Source organism: Ahaetulla prasina, chromosome 1 (genome assembly GCF_028640845.1).
Source record: "Ahaetulla prasina isolate Xishuangbanna chromosome 1, ASM2864084v1, whole genome shotgun sequence".
Classification (NCBI taxonomy): Eukaryota; Metazoa; Chordata; class Lepidosauria; order Squamata; family Colubridae; genus Ahaetulla; species Ahaetulla prasina.
The window spans coordinates 298,044,219-298,063,985 of NC_080539.1; the positions used below are offsets into that span (position 1 = coordinate 298,044,219).

A 19,767-nucleotide genomic window follows, 5' to 3' on the forward strand; every position below is an offset into this window, starting at 1 on the left:
CCCTGAGGAAAGCCTCAAAACATTGCAAGTACCGAGACTTGGACGAGGCATTGCTGGAGCAACTCATCCGCGGGGTCAGGGACATCCGTTTGCGGAGGCGGCTGCTGTCTAAAAGCAACCTAACGCTGGCAAACGCCTTGGACGAAGCCAGGGCTCACGAGATGTCTACCCAAGCGGCGGAAACCCTACAAAAGCAGGTCGCACCAACGGCTGGTGCGAAATCAACCCCGGTCCACAATGAAGAGGTCCAGGCCGAATCGGACGGTGAGGAGGAGGAAGGAGTCTTCCACACCGGGAGGCCGGAGAAAGACGACCGGGGCGACTGCGCGAGTTGCGGAGGGCAACACCAACGACAACAATGCAGATTTAAAGATGCAACTTGTCGGCGATGCGAAAGGAAGGGGCACCTAGCACAGGTCTGTCGAGCTCCCCAACCTTCCCGCCAAAAATTCAAACCGGCCAATCAGAGCGCGGGAACGGCGAAGCGGCCCGCGAGTGGTCAGTTTAAAAAAGGCGCGAAGTTGAATCAGACTGTCGTGAGAGTGGGTCACGCATCAACTCGCCTAGAGAAAAAAATCTTTACAAAGGCAAAGATTGAGGGGGTGCCGTGCCGATTGGAGGTGGATACCGGCTCAGCGATCACGATCATGTCCTGGGACACTCTCGTGAGAGCCTTACCCACCATCGCAAAGCGCAAACTGCAACCACAGAAATTAAAGGTACAGGACTACCAGGGGAATCGCATCCCCGTCCGAGGGGTAACGTCCGTCCACGTCGAGTATGGACAATACAAGAAAACTCTGCCCATCACCATCGTCGATGGGACCCTGCCAAGCTTGTTGGGACTGGACTGGTTCCGAGCATTGGGCATGGGAGTGACTGGAATCTTCAGAAACGAAGTCGACCTCAAAGACGCACTCGTGAAAGAATTTGGGGACGTTTTCAGAGACTGCCTGGGCAAGTACACGGGGACCCCTATCTCGTTTAACCTAGACCCCCAAGTTGCCCCTATCCGTCTAAAGGCTAGAAGGGTCCCATTCGCCCTAAAGCCCAGGATTGACCGGGAACTGGACAAGCTAGTAAACCAGGGAATTCTAGTGCCAGTTGACCATGCTAAGTGGGAGACCCCTATAGTCACCCCAGTCAAACCGGACGGGTCAGTCCGGATTTGCGCTGACTACAAGGCAACGCTTAACAAAGCGTTGCAAAAGAGTGCTTACCCCGTTCCGGTGGTACAGCACTTACTGCACTCAATAGGGCAAGGGCAAGTTTTTGCCAAGCTAGACTTGGCCCAAGCCTATCAACAGCTGCCCGTAGATAGCAGCACAGCCGAAGCGCAGACAATTGTGACTCACAGAGGGGCTTTTAAGTGTACCCGGTTACAGTTTGGGGTTAGTGTGGCTCCAGGGTTATTTCAGAACCTGATGGAGCGGCTATTGCAGGGCCTACCAGGGGTGGTACCATACTTTGACGATGTACTGGTATCCGCTGAGAATCTAGAAGAATTAGGGGCAAGGCTGCGAAAAGTTTTGGGCATTTTCCGGTCTGCCGGTCTCACGGTTAAACTAAACAAATGCCAGATCGGGGTTGAGTCTGTGGAATTCCTGGGCTACCGGATAGACAGGGAAGGGATTCACCCCACTGAGAGCAAGGTACGGGCCATCAGGAAGGCCCCGGTTCCAAAGACCAAAACGGAGTTACAGGCATTCTTAGGTCTGGTCAACTTCTACGCGGTATTCTTAAGGAATAAGGCAACAGTAGCCGAGCCGCTGCATAAATTACTAGCAAAGACGGCTGCATGGTCTTGGGGAAAGGCGGAAGCTAGGGCATTCAAGGGTAAAGAATCTCCTAACGAGTGATAGCGTCCTTATCCAATACAGTGGCACGCTGCCATTAGTGTTAAGCTGCGATGCATCTCCCTATGGGGTGGGGGCTGTGCTCAGCCACAGGTTACCAAATGGCACAGAAGCCCCTATTGCATACTACTCCCGAACCATGTCATCAACTGAAAGGAATTATAGCCAGCTTGATAAGGAAGCCTTGGCTATAGTCTCAGGAGTAAAGAAATTCCATGAGTATGTATTTGGTCGTGATTTTGAAATCATCACGGACCATAGACCTTTGCTAGGTCTGCTGGCAGGCGACCGCCCAACGCCCGTGGCACTTTCGCCAAGACTGACCCGATGGACTATCTTCCTGGCAGCGTATTCTTACAAATTACTACACCGGCCAGGAAAGGAATTAGGGCATGCAGACGCCCTGAGCAGATGCCCGTTACCAGAGACTATCGAAGACCCCACTCCGGGGATACCAGTTCTGCTAATTGACTCTTTGGACTCTGGCCCAGTCACATCCAAAGAGGTGGCTCAGGCTTCGTATAAGGACATTACAATAAGAACTGTAATTGGTTGGGTACAAAGAGGTTGGCCCGCTGCGCCGGGCGAGCGTTTTAAAGAGTTTGTAAAAAAACGTGGGGAACTCTCGGCCCAAGGGGGGTGCCTGCTATGGGGGGATCGAGTGGTGATCCCGGAGAAATTGAGGAAAAAGGTATTGGATCTCCTTCACGAAGGTCACCCAGGGATCGTGCGAATGAAGGGTCTAGCAAGAAGCTATGTGTGGTGGCCCTTAATGGACTCAGAAATTGCTGAAAGGGTAGGGAAATGCCAGGCCTGCCAGGAGTCCAGACCGCTACCCCCAACGGCCCCGATTCGGGAATGGGAGAGACCCCAGGGCCCCTGGTCTAGGATCCATATCGATTTTGCCGGCCCCTTCCACGGCCAAACCTTTCTGGTAGTAGTCGATGCCTACTCCAAATGGCTGGAAATCATTCTCATGAGATCCATGACAGCCGAGGCCGTGATCTCAGTCCTACGGCACCTATTTGTAACCCATGGGTTGCCCGACACTTTAGTCTCCGATAACGGCCCGCAATTCATGGCAACCCAGTTTGAGGGGTACTTGGCAGAGGAGGGCATCCGGCATGTCCTCTCGGCGCCTTTCCACCCTGCGACGAACGGCCTTGCAGAACGTTTCGTTCGGAGCGCAAAGGAAGCATTGTCCAGAATCAAGCCAGGCGATTGGCAAACAAAAATCGATACATTCCTAGCAGTCCAACACAGAACCCCCTGTGTCACAACTGGCCGCAGCCCGGCCGAACTATTAATGGGTCGGAAGCTTAGGTGCCCACTAGACCGTTTAAACCCAAACTACACACCAGACGGTTACAAAGGGGTACACGGTAAAACAAGAGAGATGGCAACAGGCGACCTAGTGTGGGCACACAACTACAGCGAGGGCCCGACCTGGTTAGCAGGAACAATCCTAGAAATAACAGGACCAAAGTCATATCTAATAGAGTTGGGGGATGGCCGGGTATGGAAGCGCCACATAGACCAGATAAGAAAACGCATAACAGGTAATACAGAATCAGACGAAACATGCCCTGACTATTCAATGTTGGAACCCACAGCTGACTCAAACCCGGAGCTAACACGGGACTTATCTGAGTGCCGGGAGGTCCAGCGACGCCAACTGGTTCATCCTGAGGACAGCAGGGAAGACTCTGCAAATAATCCAGGGCCGGATGGCCTAGAGGAGGAGCTGAGAGGAACAAACAGTCCCTCCGGCCAGCTCGACTCACTCCCAGAGAATGAATTGCGCAGGTCTGAAAGAGTCAGGAGACGCCCAGTCTACTTGCGTGATTACGTCGAAAAATAAGATGTAAATATTATGTAAATAGTGGTAAAGTGTTTTCTGGGAGGGAAGGAGTGTAATGTATCTTTAAAAGTTTTGGCGGGAAAAAAGCACGTTGCTGATTGGTTGAAGCCACCGGCTAAACTGTATATAAGGAGAGGTTTTCCCGGGCACTGGTTGCTGGGTTCACCATATAGTAAAGAGCTGTTGTCACTATCCTGGTCTCCTGCCTCGTTATTGCCCGAATCTAACACCCTCCTTCCCTAAATCTTACTCAAGTCAAACTCCCATTCTCGGGAAAACTGACATATGTAAAGAGAAATTACTCAGCCTGAAATAATCTTTAAGCTTTAAATGTTATCTTAACAAGGGATGAACATCTTCCTCCTTTTAGATATACCTGAAACAGATACTAATTCACAGGTAATTAGAAAAATGGAGCCATGGATACTGACTCTTCTATCCCATACATTCTTCAGTCATTACCCTTGCAGTATTGAGGCTAAAAGAAGCCCTTTACACAATTTCATGAATATTTTTCCCTGCATGATTAAAGGCTCTGCAAGGTCATGGATAAACATACAGAGCCCTGACCCATCCTTATCCCCATGCACGAAAAAATAACAAAAAGCTGGTGCAGGAGTTAGATTATTTTTTTAAATGCATTAACCCATGCAATCTAGTGCAACAAACTTTGTTTAAAAAAACCTGTTCCATACAACAGTGGAGTTATTTTTATTTACCACAATTATCTCTATTTTTCAAGATAAATGATTTAAAATAAAAAGGCAACCACTATTATTTAAAAATAAACAAACTTTTAGGATTCTTCTCACGAGGCAGTTAATGGCAATGGCCTTTTAGGTGGAATGGAGGCAGAGTTCAAATGGTGGCCATCATTCCCTTTCATTTTTTGAGGGTCTATCCCAGAGATCTTAGGAAATAAAAGTCCAACTGAAGAAGCTTCTGTTATGGGCACCACCTGCCTCTCTTCCGCTTCACAAGTCTTTGCCCCTGCTTTTATAAATGTTGAGATATTATAGCTTATCTATATCCTAGAATCACAGAATTATAGAACTAGAACAGACCACCTGTCCAATGCTCTTCAGCATTCAAAACGGCCATTTAAATCATTTGCAAAGGATGACTATCCATTCTCTTCTTTAAAAACACCAGAGATCCTGGGATTAGAAAACTTACAACTCCGTCGACTTAGACATGACCTGTGTTTAACACACAAAATCATCTATTACAATATCCTTCCTATAAAAGACTACTTCAGCTTCAATCGCAATATTATAAGAGCAAAAAAATAGATTCAAGCTAAATGTCAATCGCTTCAAACTTGATTGCAGAAAATATGACTTCTGTAACAGAGTTGTTAATGCTTGGAACTCATTACCTGACTCCATAGTCTCTACTCAAAATCCCAAAATCTTCAACCAAAAACTGTCTACTATTGACCTCACCCCATTCCTGAGAGGACTATAAGGGGCGTGCATAAGAGCACAAATGTGCCTACCGTTCCTGTCCTATTGTTTCCTTTTATCTATGACATTTGTTTGTGTATACCAGGGGTGTCCAAACTTTTTTGAGTGAGGGCCAAATACAGAAAAATAAGCAAAGGCCCGGGCCACCGGGGGGGGGGGGAATGGATGGGCGTGGCTTATTTTGGGGTGTGGCTTGGTGGTCATGTGACTGGTGGGCGTGGCTAACTGCTCATGTGACTGAGTGGATGTGGCTATGGGCATAGAAACTACTCAGAGGGCTAAAAAAAGTAATTTTTGACCAGTCCTCACACTTATGACCATCCTCACATTTATGCCCATTGCAGCATTTTTAACAACCATATCACTCATTTCACAACTGCTTCTCTTCACCACGGTTACAAGATAGGGTGCAAAATGTAAAGATAGTTGTACGTGTGAGGACCAGTCAAAAGTGTGAGAACCTGTCAGAAATCACTTTTTTCAGCCGTCTGGGTAGTCCCTATGCACAGTTTAGGCTTAAGTATACTATATGTGTGTGAGTTATATATATGTGCATGTGTATCTCTATGTTTGTGTACGTGTGTGTTTGTGTTATGTTGATTTTTAATGTAATATTTTTATTTATTTATTTATTTATTTATTTATTTATTTAATTTTTATACCGCCCTTCTCCCGAAGGACTCAGGGCGGTGTACAGGCAAAAATAAAACAGGTGATACAATATACAATTTAAAATGCAAATTAAAAAACTTATTTTAAAACTAGCCTGAAAAGTTAAAATATATAAAAACTAAAACCCCATTTAAAATTAAATTAAAATAAATTTAAAATTTAAAATATTAATAAAACCCCAATTTAAAATCCAACTATTTATGCCAATTTTAAATATAATTATTCAGAAAGGCATGCGGCTGGACAACAAACAGTATATAAGCCTAGTAAATTCATGTGTGGCCCGGGCCACACACAAGAGGTGACATATTGACACATGATTACTGTGTGTATTTCTAACTCGCCTATAATGTGAAGAACATTGCTCTCAGTGGGAGCAGTGATGCTGTCCTTTGGATTGAAGGATGGCTGGGATGTCAGGAGAAAGTTTGGTGGTTGAGACACGAAGGACTTCACAGTCATTCTGGATCTCAGTCTGCTTTTGTTCTGATTTAACAGAGAAAATGTTTGTTCACATATGTATGTTGAGCCGAACAGGCTCATCATTCTTTTTGCATGGCGTCTCATCAGAGGAAACTTGGCATGATCCAAATTCTGATAGAAGTCAGGGAGGGAGAGAAGCTGATGTTGACTCTTCAGAGAATCATCACATTGCATTTCAATCAGTTCTAACTGCAGACTCTCCTCCACTTCTTCTGCATCCACCAGGAAGGGGGTCGAGAACAGCTTGATTTGTTTTTCAATGACAGAAAAATCTTGAAAACGCTGGTTGAATTCTGTCACGAGAGATGTAATTACAGAAACATATTTCTCCTTTTAGCAGAAAGGTCTGCCTTTGGAAAAGCAGACTTGATTTCAGACAGCGAGGGAAGTGTACAGCATTAAAGCTTCAGAGTTGTGTCTCAAACAGGCGGAGCTTTACACAGAAGGCTTTCATGTGCGCATACAGGTGTGATACCAGCTGTTCTTTGCCTTGTAGGTTCTTGTTCAGTGTATTCAGATGATGAGTAAGATCAACTAAAATGCCAGGTCTGCCAGCCACAGAGGGTCACTCAGTTCATGAAGAGGTCGGTCCTTCTCTTTCAAAAATTGTCGATTTCTGATCTCAGCGAATAAAACCGCTGCAGCACAGAGCCACGGCTGAGCCAGCGCACATCAGAGTGGTAGAGTACATCCCGTATTCAGCATCCATGTCAGATAAGAAAGCTTGAAATTCCTGTGGTACAGTCCTCTAGCTCGAATTATGTTGACAGTTTTACAACAGTGTTCATCACATCGCCCAGCTGCACAGTCTTGGCACACAGTGCTTCTTGGTGGATTATACAGTGCATCCTAACAGCCTCACCTCCGCTCTCTTTACCTTGACGCACACCATGGATGCCATTCCTTTGCGCTCACCCGTCATGGCCGGAGCTCCATCCGTTGTTACTCCACAGAGCTTGTCCCATTTAAGCCCCATCTTTTCAACTGCCTCTGACACAGCGTCAAAAATATTTCCACCTGTCGTTGTGCCTTTTAGGCTCATCATATCAAGCAGCTCCTCCGTACACCAAAATTATCATTGACTCGCAAAAATTAAAAGCTGTGCGGTGTCTGTATGCCTGTGCTCTCATCGCATGCTATCGAGTAAAAATCAAAAGCACAAGCTTTCTCTCTCAGCTGAAGTTTCAGGTTAGCTGACAAGTCCTCGATTCTCCGCACCACTGTATTTCTGGATAAGGTCACGTTGTTGAAATCCTGCACTTTTTCCGGGCACATTACTTCTGTGACTTTGATGAGGCGCTGCTTTATGAAATCACCATCTGAGAACGGTTTGCCATGCTGGGCAATAAGTTTTGCGACTTCATAGCTTGCTGCTGTGGCGTTTTCCTGTATTTTGTTAGCACGAAATAAAAACTGTTGTTGAGCTTGCAGGCTAGCTGCCATTTGCTTGAATTTCTGTGCTCGTTTGGCACCTGTGTACGATGCGTAGCTCTGATGCTTGGTCTCATAGTGCCGATGGACATTATACTCTTTCATCACGGCAACATCTTCATTGCAAATCAAACAGACACACTTTCCGTTGATTTCTTTAAAGAAATATTCATTTTCCCACCGTGTTTGAAATCTTCTACACTCACTTGCTATCTTGCGTTTCTTCGGTGCTGCCATTTCTGGTGACTCGTGGTAAATAGACTATATCAGAGGCCTGAAAACCTGGGACATTACAATACAGATGGATACAGTCAGTCTACTAAAAGCAACAATATGTGGATATCATCTTCATTTAAGGGGAAAATGTTTCATATTCATTCATTTGGTGTCAAACTTGGTCTCATAGTGCCGATGGACATTATACTCTTTCATCACGGCAACATCTTCATTGCAAATCAAACAGACACACTTTCCGTTGATTTCTTTAAAGAAATATTCATTTTCCCACCGTGTTTGAAATCTTCTACACTCACTTGCTATCTTGCGTTTCTTGTGCTGCCATTTCTGGTGACTCGTGGTAAATAGACTATATCAGAGGCCTGAAAACCTGGGACATTACAATACAGATGGATACAGTCAGTCTACTAAAAAGCAACAATATGTGGATATCATCTTCATTTAAGGGGGGAAAATGTTTCATATTCAACTCCTGGGGTCGGGAACGGCCAGCAGCCTCTTTCCCGCTTGCCGCCGCCTCCTCCGCCCCCTCCCTTCGTTATTCCCTGCCGAAGGGGTGGAGGCGCGAGGAGCTCACCAGGCGGCCCGGGGAAGGCGAGGGTACAACTCCTGGGGTCGGGGACGGCCAGCAGCCTCTTTCCCGCTTGCCGCCGCCTCCCCCGCCTCCTTCGTTATTCCCTGCCAAGGGGTGGAGGCGCGAGGAGCTCACCAGGCGGCCCGGGAAGGCGAGAGTACAACTCCTGGGGTCGGGAACGCCAGCAGCCTCTTTCCCGCTTGCCGCCGCCTCCTCCGCCCCCTCCCTTCGTTATTCCCTGCCCAAGGGGTGGAGGCGCGAGGAGCTCACCAGGCGGCCCGGGGAAGGCGAGAGTACAACTCCTGGGGTCGGGAACGGCCAGCAGCCTCTTTCCCGCTTGCCGCCGCCTCCTCCGCCCCCTCCCTTCGTTATTCCCTGCCCAAGGGGTGGAGGCGCGAGGAGCTCACCAGGCGGCCCGGGGAAGGCGAGTACAACTCCTGGGGTCGGGAACGCCAGCAGCCTCTTTCCGCTTGCCGCCTCCTCCGCCTCCCTTCGTTATTCCCTGCCAAGGGGTGGAGGCGCGAGGAGCTCACCAGGCGCCCGGGAAGGCGAGAGTACAACTCCTGGGGTCGGGCACGCCAGCAGCCTCTTTCCCGCTTGCCGCCGCCTCCTCCGCCTCCTTCGTTATTCCCTGCCCAAGGGGTGGAGGCGCGAGGAGCTCACCAGGCGGCCCGGGAAGGCGAGTACAACTCCTGGGGTCGGAACGCCAGCAGCCTCTTTCCCGCTTGCCGCCTCCTCCGCCTCCCTTCGTTATTCCCTGCCAAGGGGTGGAGGCGAGGAGCTCACCAGGCGCCCGGGAAGGCGAGAGTACAACTCCTGGGGTCGGAACGCCAGCAGCCTCTTTCCGCTTGCCGCCGCCTCCTCCGCCTCCTTCGTTATTCCCTGCCAAGGGGTGGAGGCGCGAGGAGCTCACCAGGCGGCCCGGGAAGGTGAGAGTACAACTCCTGGGGTCGGGCACGCCAGCAGCCTCTTTCCCGCTTGCCGCCGCCTCCTCCGCCCCCTCCCTTCGTTATTCCCTGCCCAAGGGGTGGAGGCGCGAGGAGCTCACCAGGCGGCCCCGGGAAGGCGAGAGTACAACTCCTGGGGTCGGGAATGGCCAGCAGCCTCTTTCCCGCTTGCCGCCGCCTCCTCCGCCTCCTTCGTTATTCCCTGCCCAAGGGGTGGAGGCGCGAGGAGCTCACCAGGCGGCCCGGGAAGGCGAGAGTACAACTCCTGGGGTCGGAACGCCAGCAGCCTCTTTCCCGCCGCCTCCTCCGCCCCTCCTTCGTTATTCCCTGCCCAAGGGGTGGAGGCGAGGAGCTCACCAGGCGCCCGGGAAGGCGAGTACAACTCCTGGGGTCGGGAACGGCCAGCAGCCTCTTTCCGCTTGCCGCCTCCTCCGCCCCTCCTTCGTTATTCCCTGCCAAGGGGTGGAGGCGAGGAGCTCACCAGGCGCCCGGGAAGGTGAGAGTACAACTCCTGGGGTCGGAATGGCCAGCAGCCTCTTTCCGCTTGCCGCCGCCTCCTCCGCCTCCTTCGTTATTCCCTGCCAAGGGGTGGAGGCGAGGAGCTCACCAGGCGCCCGGGAAGGTGAGAGTACAACTCCTGGGGTCGGGAACGCCAGCAGCCTCTTTCCGCTTGCCGCCTCCTCCGCCTCCTTCGTTATTCCCTGCCCAAGGGGTGGAGGCGAGGAGCTCACCAGGCGCCCGGGAAGGTGAGAGTACAACTCCTGGGGTCGGAATGGCCAGCAGCCTCTTTCCCGCTTGCCGCCTCCTCCGCCTCCTTCGTTATTCCCTGCCAAGGGGTGGAGGCGAGGAGCTCACCAGGCGCCCGGGAAGGCGAGTACAACTCCTGGGGTCGGAATGGCCAGCAGCCTCTTTCCGCTTGCCGCCTCCTCCGCCTCCTTCGTTATTCCCTGCCCAAGGGGTGGAGGCGAGGAGCTCACCAGGCGCCCGGGAAGGCGAGTACAACTCCTGGGGTCGGGAACGGCCAGCAGCCTCTTTCCGCTTGCCGCCTCCTCCGCCCCTCCCTTCGTTATTCCCTGCCAAGGGGTGGAGGCGCGAGGAGCTCACCAGGCGGCCCGGGAAGGTGAGAGTACAACTCCTGGGGTCGGAATGGCCAGCAGCCTCTTTCCGCTTGCCGCCGCCTCCTCCGCCTCCTTCGTTATTCCCTGCCAAGGGGTGGAGGCGCGAGGAGCTCACCAGGCGGCCCGGGAAGGTGAGAGTACAACTCCTGGGGTCGGGAACGCCAGCAGCCTCTTTCCGCTTGCCGCCTCCTCCGCCTCCTTCGTTATTCCCTGCCCAAGGGGTGGAGGCGCGAGGAGCTCACCAGGCGGCCCGGGAAGGTGAGAGTACAACTCCTGGGGTCGGAATGGCCAGCAGCCTCTTTCCCGCTTGCCGCCTCCTCCGCCTCCTTCGTTATTCCCTGCCCAAGGGGTGGAGGCGAGGAGCTCACCAGGCGGCCGGGAAGGCGAGTACAACTCCTGGGGTCGGAATGGCCAGCAGCCTCTTTCCGCTTGCCGCCTCCTCCGCCTCCTTCGTTATTCCCTGCCAAGGGGTGGAGGCGAGGAGCTCACCAGGCGGCCCGGGAAGGCGAGTACAACTCCTGGGGTCGGAATGGCCAGCAGCCTCTTTCCGCTTGCCGCCTCCTCCGCCTCCTTCGTTATTCCCTGCCAAGGGGTGGAGGCGAGGAGCTCACCAGGCGGCCCGGGAAGGTGAGAGTACAACTCCTGGGGTCGGGCACGCCAGCAGCCTCTTTCCGCTTGCCGCCTCCTCCGCCTCCCTTCGTTATTCCCTGCCCAAGGGGTGGAGGCGAGGAGCTCACCAGGCGGCCGGGAAGGCGAGTACAACTCCTGGGGTCGGAACGCCAGCAGCCTCTTTCCGCTTGCCGCCTCCTCCGCCTCCTTCGTTATTCCCTGCCAAGGGGTGGAGGCGAGGAGCTCACCAGGCGGCCGGGAAGGCGAGTACAACTCCTGGGGTCGGAATGGCCAGCAGCCTCTTTCCGCTTGCCGCCTCCTCCGCCTCCTTCGTTATTCCCTGCCCAAGGGGTGGAGGCGAGGAGCTCACCAGGCGGCCCGGGAAGGTGAGAGTACAACTCCTGGGGTCGGGCACGCCAGCAGCCTCTTTCCGCTTGCCGCCTCCTCCGCCTCCCTTCGTTATTCCCTGCCCAAGGGGTGGAGGCGCGAGGAGCTCACCAGGCGGCCGGGAAGGCGAGAGTACAACTCCTGGGGTCGGAATGGCCAGCAGCCTCTTTCCGCTTGCCGCCTCCTCCGCCCCTCCCTTCGTTATTCCCTGCCAAGGGGTGGAGGCGAGGAGCTCACCAGGCGGCCGGGAAGGCGAGAGTACAACTCCTGGGGTCGGAATGGCCAGCAGCCTCTTTCCGCTTGCCGCCTCCTCCGCCTCCTTCGTTATTCCCTGCCCAAGGGGTGGAGGCGCGAGGAGCTCACCAGGCGGCCCGGGAAGGTGAGAGTACAACTCCTGGGGTCGGGAACGCCAGCAGCCTCTTTCCGCTTGCCGCCTCCTCCGCCTCCTTCGTTATTCCCTGCCCAAGGGGTGGAGGCGAGGAGCTCACCAGGCGGCCGGGAAGGCGAGAGTACAACTCCTGGGGTCGGAATGGCCAGCAGCCTCTTTCCGCTTGCCGCCTCCTCCGCCTCCTTCGTTATTCCCTGCCCAAGGGGTGGAGGCGAGGAGCTCACCAGGCGCCCGGGAAGGTGAGAGTACAACTCCTGGGGTCGGGCACGCCAGCAGCCTCTTTCCGCTTGCCGCCTCCTCCGCCTCCTTCGTTATTCCCTGCCCAAGGGGTGGAGGCGAGGAGCTCACCAGGCGGCCGGGAAGGCGAGTACAACTCCTGGGGTCGGAATGGCCAGCAGCCTCTTTCCGCTTGCCGCCTCCTCCGCCTCCTTCGTTATTCCCTGCCCAAGGGGTGGAGGCGAGGAGCTCACCAGGCGGCCCGGGAAGGTGAGAGTACAACTCCTGGGGTCGGAATGGCCAGCAGCCTCTTTCCGCTTGCCGCCTCCTCCGCCTCCTTCGTTATTCCCTGCCCAAGGGGTGGAGGCGAGGAGCTCACCAGGCGGCCCGGGAAGGTGAGAGTACAACTCCTGGGGTCGGAACGCCAGCAGCCTCTTTCCCGCTTGCCGCCGCCTCCTCCGCCTCCCTTCGTTATTCCCTGCCAAGGGGTGGAGGCGAGGAGCTCACCAGGCGGCCCGGGAAGGCGAGAGTACAACTCCTGGGGTCGGAACGCCAGCAGCCTCTTTCCGCTTGCCGCCTCCTCCGCCTCCCTTCGTTATTCCCTGCCAAGGGGTGGAGGCGAGGAGCTCACCAGGCGGCCCGGGAAGGTGAGAGTACAACTCCTGGGGTCGGAACGGCCAGCAGCCTCTTTCCGCTTGCCGCCTCCTCCGCCTCCTTCGTTATTCCCTGCCCAAGGGGTGGAGGCGCGAGGAGCTCACCAGGCGGCCCGGGAAGGTGAGAGTACAACTCCTGGGGTCGGGAACGCCAGCAGCCTCTTTCCGCTTGCCGCCTCCTCCGCCTCCTTCGTTATTCCCTGCCCAAGGGGTGGAGGCGCGAGGAGCTCACCAGGCGGCCCGGGAAGGTGAGAGTACAACTCCTGGGGTCGGAATGGCCAGCAGCCTCTTTCCCGCTTGCCGCCTCCTCCGCCTCCTTCGTTATTCCCTGCCAACTGTGGAGGAGACGAAGAATGCTTAAGTTTCAATGTAAGCATCCTCAGAGGGACGAGGGGAGACAATGAATAACACAAGCAGAATGACATAATTATACAAATGCTGTGAAATGCATAGTTGTGGCAGATGTCCCAACACAAATGCATAATTTGTACCATCTGTGTGATTACATCATTGCATGTGTATTGTTATTTGGGCATCATCACAGTTGGCTACAGAGACTGCTGTTTTCAATGGCTCAGCACTTGCTTTGTGCACAAAAGGGTTTTTTTCCTCCCATCTCGAGCTGAAAGGAGCTAATGTAACACATCAGGGAAATACTTTTGTTTAAAATCTAGAAGAGCTAATGCTAATCAGAGAAACAATATTGGGCAATGGATCAACCGTCTGGCTCAGTATAAGACAGATTGATCAGGATCCGATGGTAAAATTGCTGCACCAATATTTATTTTCTTCTTTGGAATTATCCAGGTTCATAAAGTTCATTTTCAATCACTATCAATTTATTCCCTTTTGAAAGGAATTATCCCCTGTCAATATGTAATTATCTTTTGCAATAAATCAGTGCCAAATCTCTGCAAACTCTGAGGCTGGTGCTTTATCTTCAGCTGGAGTTGGGCTGTATGTAATATTCTAACATTTTACAGAAAGCTTCCCCAGGTTACATTCCATAATCATCTCCTGTCGTTGCCAAGATTGTACCCAGAGAAAAAGGAAAGTTTTCTTGAGGCCCTCTGCCCAATTTAATAATACCACCTTGAGATAGAATCAGAGAGGTGATAAAAAAATATCTCACCGGGCTGATTGTCTTTCTCGTGTATTTCATTTGGAAAAAAATAACATGCAAATAACATGTTATGCTTGGTTCATTAATGATATAAAATTCTGCCTTTGTGAATACATCTTTACTGCTTGATAAAGTGATGAAGAAACAAATATTATTTTAGATATCAGGGGATTCCTTGGGCAATCCAGAATGACCCCATGATTCCAGCATTTCCATCAGGAAAACCAAAAATGAACTGGGCAGACAGAGAAGGGAGAAGGTCAGCCCTCTCCCTATTACTGCTTTTCTGCTCTGCATCCTTCAGGAGACAAAATGGGTATTTGATGGTTTTATTTTTTCCACAGTGCCACAGAGCATTTAATCTACAATATAGGAAAGAACACTTCCAATTGCTTGATGTTTTACCTCCAATCTTTTTAAAGTGCTCCTTTGTCTCCATCTTCTTCTCAGATGTTGGCACTGTGGGCTTCTTCTTTACCATGCCCTTCTCGTTGCAAAATTATGTTACCACAATGGGTTGTCTTCTAATGATACCATGCCTTCCTTGCCATGTAAGAGATGCACTAGGAGTTCTTTGTAGAAGGTTTTAAGACAAGGGTAGTTGATATGTCAGAATGTGCACAGTGTGACTGCTAGTTTTAGACAACCTAGGAACAAAATACAGTACACAGAGGTTTTGCCTTTCAAACAGTGGTTTATATTTTTATTTTTTTTATTTTGTCACAGAGTATATATAAGCATAAGCATGAAATAACTAAACAATATATAAGCATATATATAAGCATGAGTATATAATAATAGAATAGAATAGAATAGATTTTTTTATTGGCCAAGTGTGATTGGACACACAAAGAATTTGTCTTGGTGCATATGCTCTCAGTGTACATAAAAGAAAAGATATGTTTTCTATATTAATTGGATATAACAAAAGAAAACAATAGGACAGGAACGGTAGGCACGCTTGTGCTCTTATGCACGCCCCTTACAGACCTCTTAGGAATGGGGTGAGGTCAATAGTAGACAGTTTTTGGTTGAAGCTTCGGGGATTTTGGGAAGAGACCACAGAGTCAGGTAGTATATTCCAAGTATTAACAACTCTGTTACTGAAGTCATATTTTCTACAATCAAGATTGGAGCGGTTAACATTAAGCTTAAATCTATTGTGTGCTCATTTATCTACAAGTTATATACAGTTATATACAGTATACAAGTTATATACAGTATATATACATATACGTGCTAAGCAAAGCCAGGTAATCAATCAATCAATCAATCAATCTTCAACTCTATAAATGAAACATACACAGAGAGATAATATATGGAGAACTATAATGGCAATAGAACATCAGAAAAGAGAGAGAGATGCCCTCTAATGGCCTCCCTTATATAGGCAGCTTCTTAAAGGGCAATAACCCTGCTGACTCAGCCTCAAAGGGTTGGTCAGCTTTAAATCATCATTACCCTGACATGATATATGAAAAGATACTCCACCAGATATTGGGTTCCAAGCCTTCCAGGATATTAGAAGTAACGACTCATGCTTGACTTTGACCCAGAAGTAACCAGGTTCCAAAAACAGTACAGTTCTTTTATAATTTGTGTGAAATATGAGTCTGACAGTTAATCTATGTTCTTGAAGACTGCAAATCATCTTCAAGGGAAGTCTTGCATGTAAATTTACAACCTGAAAATTTCCAGAACATATAGATCACTCTAACCTGATTAGGTGCTTCTAGAAATACCTAACATTCGAGAAATGGTCAAAATTTAAAACATGTTATGACCAGAGACATCGGGATATTAAGTCAACAACATCAACATGCTTACTAAAGAATTATAGTGCTTACTAAAGAATTATAGCCTCATTCCATATGTATGCAATACATGCAATACACATTGAGAATGGATAGGCTTCAGTCAACCAGTCACACCCATCACTTTGATTTGTTGACTTCTCATTAGGAATACTCCTGGTTGTGACTGCAAGGTCACTGAGCCCCCAAGCAGTGAATATAGTCCTTAAAAGAGAGCAAGCTAAATTAGGAAAGGGATTCATTTTATTGTACATATTTGGAAGACCATATTCTACTTCCCTGCTTTTTTTAAGTTTAAAAATGCGCACTAGGTTGTCGTTTTTTTGCTTTCCTATCTCACAAAGGTTTAAAAGAAAGGAAAATATAAAAATAATTGTGTAATCTAAGTACTGAAAATATAACAGTTAATTATGATATAATAAAGAGGGGAACAGTGGAGTTCTTGTATCCCTTCACAATAAACAAGATCAATTTCTCAAGGTTGATTTCATATAATATCAGGCGTCAAGGCAGTCTCAAAACAAATACAATATTGATGTTTCCTAACTTTTGTATACATATTTAGATTGCCTAAGGCAGTAAATACAAACCAGAATCAACTGACAGAAGTCTCATCCCATCCTGTTAATTGCAAGAAGTATTTTATTCACCTTCACTTTTATTGATGAAGACATTTTCTATACATAATGAAGTTCTCAAAGTACAATTGGAAGTGATCACAGATGCTTCTGTTCATTGCCTCCTGGATGGCAGCAAGCAAAAACTCACCGGGGATAGAGAAAGTTTCCCATGAGATTAAAATATTGAGGCGTAAATGTTACTTTATACAATTTTATTCTTAAAGAATTCATATCAGCAAAAGCCTTCAGCTAACATCCTGTATGCTCTATCAGAACACTAAAAGGAGAAAGTGGGAAAATAAACAGTTCCGGCAATGAAACAATTCTGATCTCTTATATTCCTGGAGAAATGTAATCTTTTTCCTGAGACCTCGAAACACATTGCTGTATTCCAAGTCTTTATTTTTTATCCTATAGCTGGTAAAGCAGATCATAGCCAGGTTCAAGCAAATGGCCATCATTTAGGACAGGGGTGTCAAACTCGCATTGTCATGGCATCATCATGTGACATATTGTGACATTTTCCACCCTTCGCTAAACTGGGCATGGGCGTGGCCAGCGCCCAGCCCACAGGCCACGAGTTTGACACCCCTGATTTAGGAGATCTTTTCCTAAGGTATGTCATTCAGTTCTTGCAAAATTTTCTATAATTCTCTCACAAAATATGTGCACATTGGTCCTTTCTAATCTCCTAAATAAATTTGCAGCTTTCTAGTCTCAGAGGGTCAGAGAATGAAAAGGTAACACCATGTCGAACATCACTGCATTGAGTGGGGATAGCATTTGGGAGGGGCACTTTTTAATTGACGGGGGCTTAATCTCATGAACAGGTGAGAGATAGTTGAATGTTGTGGCCAAAACGTGGCTCACAGCAACCAAATCACTCTGAACTTACAACATGTTATTAGGTGTGGAACAACAATTTAGAGCTCCCAACAAAGCATTGCCAATTTGTTGAGCAGCCTTAAGCAAAACTAAACCACAGCTTATATATTTCACCTTTGGCCTTTACTTTATTTCAAAGCCAAGTCAAGAAAAGACAATGTAAATTACAATATGAGAATGTTTTCACAATCTGGATAACCTTTTTCTATTTATCCCTTCCCCCTTAGTCAGCATGGCAAATTATTGTCTTTGAGATATGGCCGCAGAATATCAACATTTTGGCTTACTGGGCGACTGGGCCCTGTCTGGCCAATTCAGCTTGTTATGGATGTTTTCTTACAAGGGCATTTTCAGCAGTTCACAGGTACTGGGGTGGAAGTGGAGTTTTATAAGTTTGGTAATGAATGCAGCCGTTCATATATATATGGAGGGTACATTTCACAACCACATTAGAAAAGTGCTGTTGAAATGTGCATTATGCTGTCAGACTTTGCCAACATGATCCTGAAGGATTATTGGGCTGCAAAACTGGAAGTGGGGTTCAGATATGGCCCATGGAATGGTGTTTGTTCCAAACCATGTGATCTTCAGAGTGTGACAACGGCTTCGATATAACTTCTCTCTGTCCTGATAAAAAATGGTACCCAGACTAGCAGACAAAAGATCAATAGTTTCTAAAAATTAGCTTCATATTTCAAGAAACAGCACATATTAGAACTGTACAATTCATTGACAAGGTTATCCCTTGGAACTTTATTTTTTATCACAATGATATATAAAAAAGATGTTGACACTCTAGAAAGAATGCAGGGAAGAACAATAAAGATGATTAGGGAACTGAAGGCTAAAATATATACGAAGAATGGTTGCTAGAATTGGGTAGGCCTAGTTTAATGAAAAGAAGGACTAGGGGTGACATAAATAGCAGTGTTCCAATATCCCAGTGGCTGCCACAAAGAAGAGGGGGGGGTGTCAAACTATTCTCCAAAGCACCTGAGGGTAGAACAAGAAGCAATGGGTGGAAACTAATCAAGGAGAGAAGCAACTTAGAACTAAGGAGAAATTTCCTGACAGTGAGAACAATCAATAAATGGAACAACTTGCCTCCAGAAGTTGTGAGTGCTCCAACACTGGACGTTTTTAAGAAGAGATTGGACAACCATTTGTCTGACATGGTATAGGGTTTTCTGCTTGAGCAGGGGGGTGGACGAGAAGACCTCTAAGTTCCCTTCCAACTCTGTTATTCTGTTATTTGTGCCCTTTAATTATAAACAAGTTTAATTTTAAAATTATGCTCACTTTTAAAAACTAAATAACTGTTTCATATTCTCTTACCTGTATATATAACTTATGGCAGGATAGAACCACAATACCTCCATTTCAACTAATCCTTTTATTTCCAGCACTGACATCACTGGGTCAGCAATTTGAAATCATTAGAAAGTAGCTCTTGATGGTAAATTATTCCTTCTTGACATGAAAGAAACTCCCTGAAGTCATTTCATTGCTAAGCAGTCACTACTCAAAATTGGGACAATGATTCAGATACATTAGGCATCTCTTGCTGCTTCCAAGAAGCTGCTGATCATTACCTTTGTCAATCTTCCCTACATTTTAGTAATGCTTGGGACAGACAGAATTATATGTAGTATGTTGCAAGACAGTTTTCATATTTTTAAACATAAACGGAATGTTGATTAGCCTTTCAAGGAATATGAATTCAAATTTTGTTTTTTTTAAAAAAACTTAACAGTTCATAGGAATTATAATATTTCAGAAGAACTCAATGGATATCATCATCTTTAAATAACAGTTCATTTTTGCAGGCAATAATAATCTTATTTTCATTTTTTGTGATGCAAAATAGATGTTGAATATATTAAGCGAATAGTTTCTGAAAGAATGTTTAAAAAAAGACCTTTGAGATCCGAGCCACGTTCTAGCACAGCATGCTGTGTACCACAGCAAATCAATTAACTGCATTCTGAAGCTCACAAGAATGAAAAGTGTGATAGCCCTTATAACAGATACTCCTTAGTAGTCCCTGTGTTATGCCGGAAGCAGTATATCATTAGAGCACAAAGATTAGTAAACCAATTCTGCTTTGATCCTCTGAATTTGTTCAGTTTCCTTTTAAAATGACCGGAAATCAATTTCTCCATCGCACATGATAGCTGTATCATTCCTTAGTTTAGTTATGAGTTTTAATAAATAAGTACATTTTGTATCAGGTTTGAATCTAGTTGCATTTTGTTTCAATTGATTCTTCTAAAATTGCGAGATGGAAGGAAAATGTCTCTGCCTATCCTTTTTAGAACATATAAGTGATATATCAGGGATGCATCACGTGCTGGCCACACCCACACCCGATTTAGCGAAGGGGGGGATATGTCATGTGACGTCACCATGACGACGCAAGTTTGACAT

At 48.0% G+C, this 19,767-nt stretch overlaps 1 protein-coding gene across 1 annotated transcript; it reads left to right on the forward strand.

Annotated features, from left to right (window-relative positions):
• The first annotated feature begins 1,898 nt into the window (after positions 1 to 1,898).
• On the forward strand, positions 1,899 to 17,955 carry LOC131187581 (uncharacterized protein K02A2.6-like). The gene is made up of 3 exons (XM_058161996.1): positions 1,899 to 3,461; positions 17,568 to 17,737; positions 17,828 to 17,955. The coding sequence occupies exons 1-3, from the start codon at positions 1,996 to 1,998 to the stop codon at positions 17,953 to 17,955; spliced, it is 1,764 nt and encodes a 587-aa protein (XP_058017979.1). The 5' UTR covers positions 1,899 to 1,995.
• Positions 17,956 to 19,767: the final 1,812 nt, after the last annotated feature.

What these genes read in the sequence shown, in the direction of transcription:
- LOC131187581 (XM_058161996.1), top strand. Translation starts at nt 1,996, where the DNA reads ATGTCATCAACTGAAAGGAATTATAGCCAGCTTGATAAGGAAGCCTTG. An exon ending in CCTGACTATTCAATGTTGGA is followed by an intron (nt 3,462 to 17,567) that starts ACCCACAGCTGA and finishes CTTCCCCCTTAG; the next exon opens with TCAGCATGGCAAATTATTGT. An exon ending in AGTGGAGTTTTATAAGTTTG is followed by an intron (nt 17,738 to 17,827) that starts GTAATGAATGCA and finishes TTATGCTGTCAG; the next exon opens with ACTTTGCCAACATGATCCTG.